The sequence below is a fragment of the Osmerus eperlanus genome, chromosome 9 (genome assembly GCF_963692335.1).
Source record: "Osmerus eperlanus chromosome 9, fOsmEpe2.1, whole genome shotgun sequence".
Classification (NCBI taxonomy): Eukaryota; Metazoa; Chordata; class Actinopteri; order Osmeriformes; family Osmeridae; genus Osmerus; species Osmerus eperlanus.
In genome coordinates, this window is record NC_085026.1 from 9,587,834 (window position 1) to 9,603,429 (window position 15,596).

A 15,596-nucleotide genomic window follows, 5' to 3' on the forward strand; every position below is an offset into this window, starting at 1 on the left:
GCACAGCTCTCTCAGTTGTGAGGTTTTCTATTAGCCACTAGGTGGTGGAATGTTAAAACAGTGGAACCTTTTCTGCATTGAGCATCACTGCTTGCAGAACCCTTGCAGAATATGTGCCAGGGAAGCATTTGGGAATTTATTTAAATGGATGCTTAAGTATCTGAGAAGTATGTGGATACAGATTTGGTATATGTATATAATGTTGGTCTCTTGGTATTAAGATCCTCTACTGGAAATGTGTAGTATTGATGACTTCGATCTGAGTGTTACTTCGTTTATAACCAGTAGATGATCCAATAAGCCTTTTCTTTCTTGTATGACCAGTTATTTCTGTTAGGTGGATAAAAAACATTTTTTTATCTGACTTCACTGACGAGCCTTAATTGTTATAAATGAAGAGTTTTCTTTGTGTGCAGCCAATTCAAACTTGTAGCAATTAGCTGCTGAAGTTTCTAAACTATATTTATTGTCTCCAAATCATCTCCAAGGCATCTGATTTAGTGATGTAATGTTGCAGTGCAAGCAAATACACTGAACAAAAACACTTTCTTAGATAACACAGAAGTAACATTACAATTCCCATAACATACAACACTACAAAACAAGAACTGATAATTTGACAAAAATTTAAATGAAAACAGATAAAATGAACTTGTAAAAGTAAGTGTTTGATGATTGCTTAATGGCTGATGTGAAGCTGCAACTATTGAGGACAATAAAGCAATGTTTACAATCAAATGTCATAAAATATCTTTATAATTCATCCATGCAAAATTTCACAAATTTTTTTCTGCTGGGGCCACTTCTAGGAACAGCTGAAGGAACATAGTAAGCTTCTCTAACAGTCCTGGGCAGAATTTGTAGTGAATGAAGGGTACATAAACCACAATGCCACTGAAGATGAACAAGGCAACATAGAGGTATTCTATCTGGGGGTTGTCTATGATAGGCGCCAGCACCAGGAACACTGCAGCAATGAGGACCAGGATGGGGAGGACTATGGGAACCTAAATATAAATAAAGGACAAAGCAATGTCACGGGAGCAGCTCTTGTTAGACAGTACTATAACATATGTCATATTATAGTAACAATGTTAAAATACCAAATATATTTTTCGATTTTATAGCTTGTAGCATTTTATTCTTAGTGGGGTCTTCACCTTTTTGACCAATCAGATTAGAAGTATCAGTAAAACATATTTATTTGTAAAGATCGATTTTTGGCATTTTATGTTTTTTCATTTTTGATGGTGACAGTTTGAGACTGGAAAGGCAGGGGGAACAGAGAGGGGATGACATGCAGTAAATGGACCGGGCTGGAATCAAACCTGATCCGTTGTGGTAAGGCCTTAGCCTATGCACTCTACCTGGTGAGCCACCGGGCGTCTTGTCTCAGCAGAACATTTAAACTTTGCTCCACAGTACAAAAGTAGAAATAGTCGAGATTGATCCTCTGGTTTTAGGAGGTTTACCTTATATGGGCGAGGAAGCTCAGGTTTCTTGATCTTGAGGTAGATGAGCCCAGACAGTGTGATTCCATAGAAGAACCAGGCGGTAAAACTGACAATATGAATATACAATATAGGGATTTCAATGGCAACATTAAGAAAATACCTAGAAAAGTCCATTTGTAAATCTGGTTTCATGGTGGTTTTACAGTATGACAAAATGCAATCAGACAGTCTAGAACATTTCTTGTATAAAACTTTTCTTCTCAACATTGGAAAGATATCTGCTACTAGTCCATTGTGTATCAGGCTACTTTCTACCTGAAGTAGTTGACAATGCTTTGGAAGTCTCCAGGGATGAGAACCACCAGGGAGATGGCGGTAGTGAAGATCAGGGCCGGAGAAGGGGTTAGTCGTTGGACATGCGCCATGGCCAAAATACCTGGCTGTTGATTTGAAGAAATATGCTACTGTGGGCCAAACCATTTCGTTTCTGGTAATTTATAGTAACTGTACACTACTGCTGTATTGGTACAGAAGAATAATACAATTAGTTGAAGCGGATCTCGTAAATATTTTTTCCTTTTCCAAGAAAATGCACTTCACCCCATCACTTCTATCATTGCAAACATATTTTATTATTTCAAGATTGATATTGTCGGGATTTTTAGGGTCCCAATCATGTTCTGGGTTTTGGTTAGTTCTACACTACAGTATTTTTGATAAAGACAGATAACAGTGTATGTGGTTCTCACCATGTGTCCTTCCCTGGCAGCCACAAAGCACACACGGCCGCCACTGAAGAAGGTTCCGTTAAGAGAGCCAAAAGCGGACAAAGCTGCAGCCACAGACATCACCCACCCCCAGCTACCCAGCACTTTGTTCCTGTTGCAAAAAGCAAAACACACTGTGCTTGAATCCGTTTTACACTTGTTGTCAAGACATGGACAACATCAGGTAGCTTTACAGTAATTAAAGCCATCAACTATGGTAATGTTCCAGCCTGGCTTTTCTCCATATTTGACTTGATTCCAAAAGGATACTGTGTAATCCGATGAGAGTCAGACTTTAACCATGTAAATTGAAATGAAAGTGGACAACATTATGAAGTCAGCCATAACATGAGACACATTGATCAAAACCACTGTCTGGGATGGAAAAGATGGATTAAATAAAACTTTGTCTCACCCCCAAGTAACAGCTACTGCAGGGGAAGTCATGACCTCTTGTGGCGTCAATACTGCTAGATAACTCACATTGACCAGCAGATAGAGAATAGTAACCATGGGGATGGCTATCATAACTGCTCTGGGTAGATTGACCTGAGAAAGAATATATAAGACAAATTAGTTGATGTACGGTACATGTCTGTCCGGGGAATGGTAGGCAAACACAATGTGTTTTTCCTTTGATGAAAAAATCTCATACTTTATACATGCACAAAAAATATATTGTGTCCGCTATACAGCTGTGGACCTGCATTGTTTGGACTCCTTTTTATCCGTATGAATCAATGTGTCCTGTAGCACAATTGTATTATTTTGAGTATTAGTGGAGTAGTGGTAGTGTATTGGTACAAACACATTTGTAATTATACAGTATTATTATTACCACTTAAGCAGCAATCACTCTTTCAGTTTTAAAACTAAATGCACCATCTTAATGACTTATTAGCATCTTAATGCTAGTTTACAGGGTAGCTATAGTTGTACATGTTCAGGCGCAGTCAACAACTCTGAAGGTATAACTACCTATCTACCTACTGTACCTACCTACCTACCTACCTACCTACCTACCTACCCAACCGCTTCCACAATGTGCAGAAACAGACCAAATGAATGATGCATGAATACTACTTGGACAATAGAGAAATATTTGCGCCTTCAATATTTAGTTCCTCTTTCTGAGCAAGTTAAAGCAAAGTGTATTTTGTCCCATACCATTTTACAAATACTGTGAACACCATAACACAAATATTTTACAGCCTTCACATTTCTGAGAAAGGCAACAACAATGCAATAACCATAAAGACTTCAAAAGTCGTATAGTTATAGTATAGTATAGTTGACATCAATAAACATTCTCACCTCAGGTTTTTTCAACTCTTCCGTCACATAATTCAGGTTGTACCAGCCAGCAAAGGACCAGAGACCCTGGTAAAATGCCATTCCCAGAAAGCTAAAACCCAAATTTGTACCCTCGAAAGAATTATGGAAATTCCCTGTAATCACTTTGCTGCTCTGCCCAACACTCACCACCCCTCCGATCACAATGATCATCAAGGAAACTATCTTGGCCACTAGGAAGACCACCTGTATTCGCATGGCTATATTCACATTCATAATATTGATGGTTGCCACAGTCAGAACACTTGCAGCGGCAGCACACTTCAGAACTAACACAGGAGGATGGCAACCCAAGAAAAAGGGGGCCACAGCATATTCTGCAAAACTGAGAGATATAGCAGCAATGCTTGCTGGCTTAACCACAATATTGAAGGTCAGGGCAGCAAAGAAGGCAGGGAACTGCCCATAGATTCGGAGGATGTAAATAAAGTCCCCTCCTGATTCGGCAATGACGGTTCCTAGTTCTGCGTATGAGAGAGCCCCAAGCATTGCCACTAACCCACAGAAGGCCCAGACTAGCAGGCTGGCTCCCGGGCTTCCAGTGTAATACAGCACAAATTGCGGGGACATGAATATACCCGATCCTATCATGGTCCCTGCAATTATAGACACGGCACTGACTAGGCCCACCTCACGTTTCAGTCTCAGCCCATCTGCTTCCACGCTAGTCATGACTATATCTCTTTATTTAAACAAAACAACTCTTCTTTGACAACGACCAAGGCAGGATATTATTCCTTTTAGAAGCACTTTGTGAAGTAAGAGCTGCCGTAGTAAAACATTTGAATGCACTGTAGGTGCAAAGTACCTGTGCAGTTAATATTAACTTTCCATTGCATGTGGAACTTTATTGTGAATCCTTTGTTTAGTTATGAGTGTATAAAGACTTTTGTAAAGATTAGTAACTCTGTGTTTTATACATCTGGGATGGTAAAAATGATCAAGACATTATATCATACATATGAGACCTTCTGTGCTTGCAGTCTACAATCCAGAAATGTATTTTACATTGTAAAGGATCTAAACTACTATTTAAGTTATTTCTGTTAGCAGATAATACATAAAACATAGCCTTTTTCAAAAGAGTATTTTTTTCAGAATTGATCTCCTTGCATATTCAGGTTATTGGATTTCTGTATTGAGACACTGAAGAAGCTTGTAGAACAAATGCAATTTCAAAAGGGTTCAAAAGGTTTTGGAACAGAGTGGGAAAAGGACATTTCCAAATACTGTACTGTAAAATACTGCAAATGAAAGCATAAACCAGAGGACTTTGATTGTTCTAAAAAAGGAAATGTTTTTGTAAAAAAATAAACGTGTAATATAGGATCAGTTGGTAAGAATACATTTATGTTGTAGTACAAGCATAGATTTAAGGTATTTGACTGCTACGACAATAATTAGAATTAGAAAAATATTTTTTACATTCAGGAAGGAAAGATACTACATAGCCTAAAGGCTTGAGACTTGTTGACAACAAACTGAAATCACTCCATACCTCTGGGGATTTTAGTTCTTCCGTCACATAATTCAAAGTGTTCCAGCCATCGTAGGACCACAGGCCCTGATAAAGAGCAATCCCTATGGAGCTGACACCCACATGTGTCCCATCAAAGGAGTCTGCAAAGCTTTCAGTGTTCCCCTGAAATAGCAACACCACACCTCCTACTATGATCACTGTCAGGGCCAGCACCTTAGTCACCATGCAGAATATCTGGATTAACATGGCCAGTTGCACATTCAAGCTATTAATCAGAGCTAGAACTAGAATCCCTGCAGCTGCTACACACTTCACCACCAGTTTTGGGGCAGGGCAGGCTTGATAGAAAGGCGCCACAGCATATTCTGCAAAGCTTAGAGCAATACCTGTTTCACTGGCTGGTCTCATGACTATGATGAAGCTGAAGACAAACATAAAAGCAACTACTTGGCCCCACGTTCGCAAGAAGTAGATGTATTCTCCTCCAGAGTCCTGAATAACTGTTCCTAGTTCGGCGTAGCACAGAGCCCCCAGCATGGCTAACAGGCCACAGAAGACCCAGACCACCAGACTGGCTCCTGGGCTCCCGATGTTAACCAACACTGACTGAGGGGACATAAAGATCCCAGAGCCTATCATGGTACCAGCTATGAAAGACACAGCACCAGTAAGCCCCACTTCTCGTTTAAGGCTGAATTTTGAGGTTTTGTTTTCCATGTTGAGACCAGTAGTAGCCATGTCCTCCTAGGATTAGTTTTTTACAAACAAATACATAAGCTGAGTAATCTTTCTCTTAACAAGGCATGGGCAGTCCTACAATCTTAGTAGGACTAACGTTAGTTAATAATTACATATTTGGACCATACTCAGATGATCAGGTTCATTTAAATAAAATCGACTTACAGTAACTAACTTCTGCCAGGGACTGCTTTCATGCAATAACAATAACCCAAAAAGAATAAAGATGGTAAAAAACGATTAGAAATAGTCTAAAAAATATATATAGTAAGAATATAGTAACATCATAAGAAGTGCTTATCTGCTCTGGCTGAATGCACGTGTACATTGTGGGTCAGAGGTGAGACTCCTGAAGCACAAAAGCAATTGAAGTAGCAGTGTAGCAGTGTGCACTTCTTACATAAAACTGTGTACCTACTTTACTGTGCAGAAATATTACTATTATATGGAAATAGGTTTGCAATATAACAGCTGGTAAATCTTTTGGGATACGAACAACTTTGCACACCTAGATTTGGTAATATTTGCCATTTCTTTGTTTCATGAGTAATGTTGAAAGAAAAGTCATGCAACAGATTTTTGATAAGATTAAGGTTCTGCCTATAACTGTAAACCTATGGGAGATTCCATGGGTCAGTGTGGAATAGGTAAATATTACAATCTTGCAAGTCCAGGTGTCTGCAACATGTTCCTGGATTTGTATTCCTTCTGTCCTCATGTGTTTTACCCCTCTACTGTTTACGAGGTTCATCCAATTACAATGATGCTGCCACTAAAATAAACAGCCTACAAATTTATCAACACTTGAAAAAAATATAGCCTAACTGGAATTTTCATTAATCCCCAACCTGAAACCTACATTCAATTTTACATGCAGTACTTTGCAGTATAGACTATACTGCAAAGTACACTATACTGTATAGTGTTAAGATATTAATACCTTAACAGATTGCACTTACTCAATTACTTAAGAGAGAAGTATAAGGTCAGTACCCTACATTTAAACTGCCTGTTGGGTTTACAGAGGTGTGACAACTGATCTTGTGAGGATGCTGGTGTGCGAGGAACTGGGGACCATGCATTGGTTTGTGATTAGTTGTAATCTCATCAATGTAAGCCTACAAGTGACATATTTGCTAACAAATTGAGTATTTTTTTAAATCGTTTTGTTTTACCTCTGGGCGTTTCAGCTCCTCTGTCACATAATTCAAATTGTTCCAGCCGTCATAGGACCACAGTCCCTGGTAGAAAGCAATGCCAATAGGATTGATGCCAACGTTTGTGTTCTCAAATGAGTCGTTGAAACTCTCTGTTTGTCCCCCACTGATAAGCACTACTGCACCGCCAACCACTATCACTGCCAGGGCCAGTACTTTTGTCACCATAAAAAACACTTGAATTGACATTGAGAAACGAACATTTAGGCAATTCACGGTGGCCAGTAGAATAATTACAGAGGCAGCTACACACTTTACCACAAGCTGTGGAGGGGGGCAGTCTGGATAAAAAGGTGCCACAGTGTATTGAGCAAAACTCAGTGAAATTCCTGCCACGCCGGCTGGTCTCACGAACACGACTGAGCTGAAAATGAGCATGAAAGCAACTACTGGGCCGGATGTCCGAAGAATATAGATGTACTCCCCGCCTGATTCTTGAATAACAGTGCCCAACTCGGCATAGCAAAGTGAGCCAAGAACAACGAGGAGACCACAGCATGCCCAGATAACCAGACTGGCTCCGGGGCTACCGATGCTGGACAGCACTGACTGAGGTGACATGAAGATTCCAGATCCAATCATGGTTCCGGCAATAAGTGACACTGCACCGACCAGGCCCACTTGGCGCTTCAAAGTCAGCTTCTCCGGTTTACCCTCCATGTTGCTAGCGCAATTCGCAACCGCAACTGACCAACTAATGTTCTCTGCTCAAAAATGAGCGTAAATAGTTTTGCCAAACGTCAGTCTGCAGTCTGCTGGCCAATTGCTGCAATTGCATACGTTAATAATTAACAATATTGTTAATATTTTAATGTGTGTGGGGAGCGAGTTTTACAATAATCAATACTGCTCCAGCTTGTTGAATAAAGGTATTCTGATCCTGTATTGGACATGTATCACGTGCTCAATTGAAAAATAATCAACTTGAACACTCGCGCTGACCTGTTTGGTAAACTGTCATTCATTTGAAAGATTCTGCATATTATTTTTCCTTTAGGCACAATTCTATTGAGTATGTATTGCTTTGATTAATCTGTCAGCTGTGACAATATTTAATTAACTAAAAAGAAAAGAAAACAATAAAATACTAACAAGTCACGAGTCAGGTGGAGTCAGGTGGAGTCAGGTGGCTGAGCGGTTAGAGAATCGGGCTAGTAATCAGAAGGTCACTGGTTCGATTCCCGGCCGTGAAAAATGACGTTGTGTTCCTGGGCAAGGCACTTCACCCTACTTGCCGCGGGGGAATGTCCCTATACTTACTGTAAGTCGCTCTTAGCGCCTGCTAAATGACTACATGTAAAAATATGTAAATTTAATCAACACATCCGAAATCAGACAACATTTAGTCAGTCAGTTTTCTCACTACAAAATGTATGCCACATCAGCTTTAATTGTTTAGCAGTGACTTAGGCAATGATGAACTTCAGTTTACAATCCTTAGAATGGCAAGCTACAAGGTATTTTCTTTTCAGGCGTGGAAAGAGTGACACTGACCTGGATTATGATGAGGTAATGTAATGTACAACATTTGCAAGGGCATATTCAGGAATGGAAACAGTAACACGTTATATATCTGTTGGCATTTTTTATGAACAATGGTTTCGTGACAAAGCAGAAAACGAACAGGAGAAAGACATACATTACACTACACAACCTTAAAACAGTGAATTTAGGAAATGTATTACCAGTATCCAGACAGAATCTGGGCCTAACAGATATAAATCAATACCATTTACAGTTTATTAAATATGAAAACCGTGAAAGTATTTTTCACTATTATCTCAGTTCCCCCACCTCGTGTCCCTCCCCATCTCAAAGATGTCACGAGACTTTGTCCTCCTCTCCAGTGATAAAAAGGTGAACAGCCTTCTGGGACTGCAACATCTGAGCGGCCCTCTGAGCCCCTGTAATGGCGGCTAGGCGCTGGGTGTCGTAGCGGGAGTACAGAGCTGTGCATGTCCAGCTGGCCTCCTCTCCTCCACCCCCAGCCTGCAGCATGTTACACACCTCACTGTAGAAGTGTGGGTAGGTTGGCAGCCCATAGTAAATCAGGTTCTGGATCCCCTTGATGGTGTATCTAAGGTAGGGCGTGGAGGAGGATAAGAGCAGAGTAGAACAGAGCATTGCTGTTATTACCGCCATATTGTATGACATCATAATAACAGTACTGTCTAACACTAGATATTTACCTCTTGTAGAAGTGGAAACGTTCAGTGAAGAGGAGGAACTGCTTCTCTCCCTTCTGGAAGAAGTGCCTGGCTCGGGACACCTCTGACTTGGTGGAGTACTCACAGATGCTAGAAAAGTTAACCTCCTCCTTCTTCATGTAATTTCGCAGTCGGACATAGTCGAAGTAGGATGGGACGTAGATCAGGGTGTGGGACATGACCGAATCCCTGAACTGTGGGAAGACCTTGTCCACAAAGAACTGAAACCTGAAAAGAAAACAGATTAAAAAAAAGATTAACAAATGAATGTCCTTGTAAGTTTGTATTTAATGACAGGAGTCACCCGCCAATGCCCGTATCAATTAAAGCAAGGTCTTTAATGGAAACTCTTGAAATGTACATAGATTGCATATTGCTCTATAAATAAACATGCTGGATTGACTGATTGATGGTCTTCATTGCAATTGTGGTTTAGGAAATTATGTTGTGTAAGAAATCGCTGATGAAGAGCATATATGGGAGGAGCAGCACTGCGCCGATACCTCTTCCTACCACACCCATAACTCAACGCCTACTCCGTTGCAAACTTTGCGGAGACTACGCAAAAGCATCTTATATGGCATGAAAAATCCCAAATGCCCAGAGCATTGCCCATTTGACAACAACGTTAGACAAGAGGGAGAATGATCACACCCTTAGGGTGTGTATGTTGCTTGTGATGAATTCCATAGCATCCCCATGGTTCATACCTTGCATCCTGATCCATGAAGCTGTCCGCAGGGATCACCTGGAACACATGAGGGAGTTGGAGCAGGACCTGGCATATCGAGCCCGTTCTGGGAACATTCTTGATGGCAATCTGGAAAAATACGTTAACAAATTAACCATATCTCAAAAATATCTCAAGAATTAAATAATAAAATGGAAAAGATTTAAGAGCCTTACACAGATCGTGGACCACCTAGCTTGAGTATGTTTGGAAAGTGTAATCGGTAAATGGGTTTCTTACCTGGCCGTGGTAGTTGAAGCAGTGCTTTGTGAGAATGTTGTTGATCTGTGGGTCCTGGATGGTGCTGAAGACCAGTGTCTGGCGGTAGTACTTGGCCCAATTGTTCAGGTTGGACATCCGCACACGGGAGAAGTCCACCCCATGGGAGTCCGAAGGCTGCAGGTTCAGGTGCTTCAACACATGCTGAAAACAGGTTATGGGATGTCGTTAGCTTCTCTCAAAGCTATCCATGAGATCCTTGAGATAAGAGGCGGCTCAAAGAAAAACATGCCTGTGGCAACAGAAAGCTGACTACTCTGATGCAGGAATATGATTACAGTTTTTTCACATGCTGAAATGATTTAAGAGGTTGAAGATGACCTCATTTGATTCAAGCAGGTGAGGTCTAGTAATGAGGGGGAAAACTCCTACCAACAGGTGCTCCCAATTCTGCATGAGGAAGATGTCGGCCTGGTCCACCACCAGCAGCTCAATGGAGGACAGGAAGTCAAAGTCTCGCTTGGACTCGCCCTCTGCACCCAGAACGGTGCGTAGGCCCAGTGGCGAGGCGATGATGATGTCGGAAGAGTAGAAGGGAGCGTAGAGCCGTATGCTTCTCCTAAGGATTGAAACGCCTAGTCGGGGGTCAAAGGTTGCCAGTTACCAGACACAGAGGCGATGGTGAGGAAGGTAAATTACATTGAGTTCACTACACACTGACTGATCAAAACACAGTTATCAAGATCTTCAATGGTGGTAAAAGGGGACTTTGCATTTGGAGATCTATTAACAAATAAACAATAGAGTCATAGCATTTTATGACCATGTGAGATTACAGAGACGTTTGTCGGCGGACCTATCTTGAAGTGGTCGTCCACGTTCCCCGAGAAGATGGCGTGATAGTCGTCCGGACGGACAAGGTTGGGGGGCGTGTCCCCTGGCTCCTCCCCAAACTCATCCTTAAACCTCTTCTTGTTGCTGACGTCCATCTTCCTCCCCTTGGTCTCCAAGAGGCTGATGAGAGTCTGGACCACCCGCAAGGCTGCGTCCCGGAAAGGAACCAGGATCAGAACCTGCACAGAGCCATGTGGGAGGTTTAGACAGAGCCCAATGGACTCCTGTTTAGACTTAAAATGGTTCAAACGGATCGGAAGGCTGTTTTACGACACAAATGTCAAGTCTACACAAATAGTAAGAGATGAAGTCAGTGGTGTGGTCTAACCTTGGGCCGGGTCAGGCCCTGATCCCTGGGCTCATCCTGGGGTTCTGCCCCAGGTGTCGTCTTTGTTTGGCGCTCCCTTAACTGGGCATTGTGAGCAAGGACGCGGGAGTTTGCCTTCAGCACATGGTTGAGGGCATGAAGGCAGTAGGCACTCTGTACTTGTCGACCCTCGCTCAGTGGAGAACTCTCTGGAAAGTAAACGTCCCTGTAGGAATCCATGAGGGCAAGCAGTTCCAGTTGAAGTGCGCTCACCTCCACTGGCGCCCCGTCGGGGTTGGAGGCCTGGTTTAGTAATCTCCAGTTGGGCTCCAGGACTTTGTGAAGGGCCAGGGGGATTTCACATCTGTCTTGGCCAATATGGCCGAACATATTGTGTGGTGTAGAACACAAGAGGTTGCCCAATCTTGGCCACTGTGTGGAGAAAGTGGAGGTTTGGAGACTTGATGGTTAGGTAGACATGACTGGCACTCAAATTGTTCATATACATAAACACATTTACTAACATGTGCAGACTGTACCTTAATCTGAATCTTGGTCTTGGTACCTAAAGTTATTTTCTTCACATCCTCCTCACTAAGCTCTGTGTAGAAATGCTGCATACAATTGTCTGAAAACAAAATGTTCTGTCAGTGAAGAAGCAGGTTCAAGTCCTCGCATTTATCTTCAAACTATGGTTTATTTGGAAGCCTTATCATGGCATCATCATGGTAGAGTGCAACATACACGTTTATTAAATACCTTTTCATTATACCAAACCATAACCATAATTTGTTTCAAATTGGTTTAGAAGCCCAAAGGTTGCTTACCTTCATGTTGCTGCTTGGTAATGCTCTCCTGCTCAGCAGGGCTCTCTTGCTCTCCCTCCCCTGAGAAGTTAGTCTCCAGACAAAACTGGGTTTCGTGCGCCTTGTCTGTGAACTCGTCTCCTGCCGTTGTTTCCGCCCCTTCAGCAGCCTGACCATCACCATTCTGCCCCTCCTCTTCTTCGCTGTCTGCCTCACCTGATGCTAAATTCAGATCAACATCTCCGTCCTGATGCTCCTCATCCTCAGCATTAAGCTCACTCTCTCCATCACTCTCTCCTTTGGGGCAAGAATCAGATATGAATACTATGCAAGGTATCGCTCTGGATAAGAGTGTCTGCTAAATGACTAAATGTATTAATCATGTCGAATATTATTTATGCCAGGATGCTATTGAAACAAAAAGCTAATACAATTGCTCTGGGTTCAACAAGCTGTATGGTCAGGGAAGCATTTAAACAACTTGCCTTCACCAAGTTGCTCATCATCCTCCTCTTCATCATCCTCACTCTCCTCATCTTCACTTTCATCCTTGTTGGCAGAAGGGCAAAGGGTTGACAGCAATTTGTGATAGGCAGACCTTTGCTCGGGTTCATCATCCTCATCACTTTCAGGATCACTGGCTTGCTCTGGGCTGTCTGGCTGTGGGGAACAAGGACAATATAAAAATGTTATTTTTGTCTTCATTTTTGTGTAGTCAAGTCCTACCAAAACCTGAACACTCCTTTAATCGTTAAAAGGATTCTTGTGTTTAATGACTAGTGCAGACATCTAATTTTACATTTGGGATTAAGACATAATAGTCTACTTACCATATCCATTATTTGGGTTTTCTCTGGTTTTTCGGTGACACTACAAAAGAAAGAGTAGAGACGTCAGTTCCTTCAGTGTATTTCTAACTGGTCTACCACGTTTGAGCAGGTAGATAAAATAACTGAAGAACATCACTGTCTCCAGGTCCGCTCTATGTGTATGTTCGTGGGTGTAAAATGCAATTTTACAAAGCTGGTATTGGGTTTATATTCATTCAAACTGAATAATAATATCCTCAGACTGAATTGCACAGTATTAACTTACTGAACTACCATCAGTACTGTAAGTTGCGTTAGCTAAGATAGCTGGCTAGGTGCTCGGGTACCTAAAGATAAACAGTGAAATTTGAAGCGTATGCCTACATGTCATGGAATGGATGTTCCTCTCCAAATTCTTTCAGATGTTTTTTATGCTTCTTGGACAAACTCTTAAAGAGTTCATTATTCTGCCTTCTTTTCCCCATCGTTGGTAGTGCAGGAAAGTTGATAGACACGCATGTGAGTGTTTACTCTTATTCTTCGGAAATGTAGTGAAGGCTCCGATCCTATGTTGAGGAGCATATTTTGCCCCCTACTGCACAGGAGGAGATTGTGCAACAACGTTCCCAGTTCATGGTGGTCTGTAGCCTAATAGTTCACCAATAGTACTCCAATAGTATGAACCTGCAGAGCCGGAGACCCGGACGGCCTCAATTCGACCTGTTTTTGTGGTTGGATTTACACGCAGGGCCTGCCCGACCCAATAAACAAACTAAACATGTGTTTAGGGCCCTGCGCCCCCCCCCCCCAAAAAAAAAAAAAAAAAAAATTCCCACTCAAAAGGGCCCCATACACTATTTTTGTTTAGGGCCCCCAAAACCCGGGCCTATTGGTTTAACACAACGCGCTGCATACCTGCAGACATTTTGACAACAATGTGCATAGTGACATAGGCCCATATTTCAACTACTAATCAAAGTATGGATCAATAATCCAAATGTTGAAGATACTTCAACTAGTGCTTTTAGTGATAAAAAACAAAGTGTGCAGCATCTTGACCGTGAGCTTACCCAAAAGGAGGCTATTTTGTTAGGTCTCTAGAGCTAACTCATCTTTACTGCAGTGACCTTACATCAGTGGTCAGTGTCCTCACATCAACTAACAAGGAGTCAGGTGGCTGAGCGGTGAGGGAATCGGGCTGGTAATCCGAAGGTTGCCAGTTCGATTCCTGGTCGTGCGAACTGACGTTGTGTCCTTGGGCAAGTCACTTCACACTACTTGCTTCGGGGGAATGTCCCTGTACTTACTGTAAGTCGCTCTGGATAAGAGCGTCTGCTAAATGACTAAATGTAAATGTAAACAAACGCTGAAGCTTCGTTGTGTGCGTTCAGCTCTGGACGAGACATCTATACTATGTAAATGTTGTTGTATAATGACCTCGATATATTATTGATCAGTTTGATATCAATTTACTGTTTACTTTTTTTTTGCTGTTACCATAGCAGAATGTCATTTATTATTAACCATTTTGGTGCCTAGCTTCGGCATTTCGGCTTCGCTTTTGACATGCGATTAGGCTATGGCTGAATTTGAGCAAAACATTGTCTAAACTTGCAAAAAAAACAACCGTGCTGTGCTGGACAGGGGAACAGGGAACATGTCAGGCTTCTGATCAAATGGAGGGTACATTCTCGAAAGAAGAGAAAGAAAAGGCTCAAAGGACAGTAAGGTTTCGGGTAGCTTCAGCGAATAGCGGCCGCGTCCTTACGGAGGTGTTCAAGGAGGTGACATCGTCTGGGTCAGTGTGGGACTCGGGTGACTCAGACTGCACGAGCAACTCGGAGATTGAACGGGCGAGCTCGCCGCCAACCAGTGAAGCAAATGGGCACTTGAGCGGACTCTTGGAGGCAGCTCCGGATGACAGCGGGAGTGAACCCGACGACTTGTTAATGTATGCTAGTGTGAAGAGAGAGCGGCTCTTTAGTAACAAGCGCATTAATATCTGCAGCAAGAATGGGACTGTACGCGGCGTCAGGAACAAGGTCAGCGCAGGTCAAGTGCTGTATAACAACCTTTCCAACATATATGCTGTAAGTAGCCTAATTTATTTTAAAATGATACGAAGCGTGTATCAATTTTCTGCTTGTCTATCTATGTATCTATATATCTATCCATCCATCCGTCGTGATGAATGAACTGCAAAGTGTTACAGTGTTAAACAAATTATGAATGGTCCTGATGTCTGACCATAGTTGGGTCTGAGTTTCCCTCAGTTTCTGCCTATACAGTAAAGAGGTGTTCTAATTGTTTGGGACATCAACAACTATCACAAGCTAAAGTAAACTTGCAAGAGTGAATTACAATGAAAGGTGCAGCTTCAGAGTGTCAGGATCTGGAGCTATGGAGATGTATTCCACAACTCAAGGTGTACATTAGCCCTGAAGGTAGACTGATGTATTTTGCTCTTTGTTCTGATGTACTTTTTGAACACTGTGAATCTTGACACTGCTATTTAGCAATAATGACATTCTCTTCCTTTTACTTTGAAAGGGGAATCTACGTGGTGGTAACCAACATCTTCAGAGAAAAAGACCTTGAGATAGAGACCTACTGAG

The 15,596-nt window shown here is 42.0% G+C and overlaps 2 protein-coding genes across 4 annotated transcripts; both read right to left on the bottom strand.

The window, feature by feature from the left end:
• Positions 1–564: 564 nt before the first annotated feature.
• Positions 565–7,700, bottom strand: zmp:0000001267 (b(0,+)-type amino acid transporter 1). 2 transcript variants are annotated; one of them, XM_062468978.1, is made up of 6 exons: positions 6,968–7,700; positions 2,637–2,770; positions 2,204–2,333; positions 1,770–1,894; positions 1,473–1,560; positions 565–1,007 (listed from the first exon to the last, which is right to left on the bottom strand). In XM_062468978.1, exons 1-6 carry the CDS (start codon positions 7,667–7,669, stop codon positions 777–779), a joined length of 1,410 nt encoding a protein of 469 aa, XP_062324962.1. In that variant the 5' UTR covers positions 7,670–7,700; the 3' UTR covers positions 565–776. The 2 variants fall into 2 exon arrangements, with proteins under 2 accessions (XP_062324962.1, XP_062324963.1); XM_062468979.1 differs by lacking the exon at positions 6,968–7,700 and adding an exon at positions 5,073–6,154.
• Positions 7,701–8,398: 698 nt separating this feature from the next.
• On the bottom strand, positions 8,399–13,598 carry utp25 (UTP25 small subunit processor component). 2 transcript variants are annotated; one of them, XM_062470144.1, is made up of 12 exons: positions 13,366–13,598; positions 13,003–13,042; positions 12,651–12,832; positions 12,194–12,462; positions 11,906–11,994; positions 11,388–11,798; positions 11,022–11,238; positions 10,598–10,800; positions 10,187–10,369; positions 9,927–10,036; positions 9,199–9,444; positions 8,399–9,086 (listed from the first exon to the last, which is right to left on the bottom strand). In XM_062470144.1, the coding sequence occupies exons 1-12, from the start codon at positions 13,464–13,466 to the stop codon at positions 8,831–8,833; spliced, it is 2,307 nt and encodes a 768-aa protein (XP_062326128.1). In that variant the 5' UTR covers positions 13,467–13,598; the 3' UTR covers positions 8,399–8,830. The 2 variants fall into 2 exon arrangements, with proteins under 2 accessions (XP_062326128.1, XP_062326127.1); XM_062470143.1 differs by having other exon boundaries at positions 8,400–9,086; positions 12,194–12,469; positions 12,658–12,832; positions 13,366–13,595.
• Between the last annotated feature and the right edge of the window lie 1,998 nt (positions 13,599–15,596).

What these genes read in the sequence shown, in the direction of transcription:
- zmp:0000001267 (XM_062468979.1), bottom strand. Translation starts at nt 5,792, where the DNA reads ATGGCTACTACTGGTCTCAACATGGAAAACAAAACCTCAAAATTCAGC. An exon ending in CTGCCAGGGAAGGACACATG is followed by an intron (nt 1,895 to 2,203) that starts GTGAGAACCACA and finishes TCAAATCAACAG; the next exon opens with CCAGGTATTTTGGCCATGGC. An exon ending in AGCTTCCTCGCCCATATAAG is followed by an intron (nt 1,008 to 1,472) that starts GTAAACCTCCTA and finishes ATTTATATTTAG; the next exon opens with GTTCCCATAGTCCTCCCCAT.
- utp25 (XM_062470144.1), bottom strand. Translation starts at nt 13,466, where the DNA reads ATGGGGAAAAGAAGGCAGAATAATGAACTCTTTAAGAGTTTGTCCAAG. An exon ending in AGACCAAGATTCAGATTAAG is followed by an intron (nt 11,799 to 11,905) that starts GTACAGTCTGCA and finishes TTCTCCACACAG; the next exon opens with TGGCCAAGATTGGGCAACCT. An exon ending in GCTTCAACTACCACGGCCAG is followed by an intron (nt 10,037 to 10,186) that starts GTAAGAAACCCA and finishes GTATTTTTCCAG; the next exon opens with ATTGCCATCAAGAATGTTCC.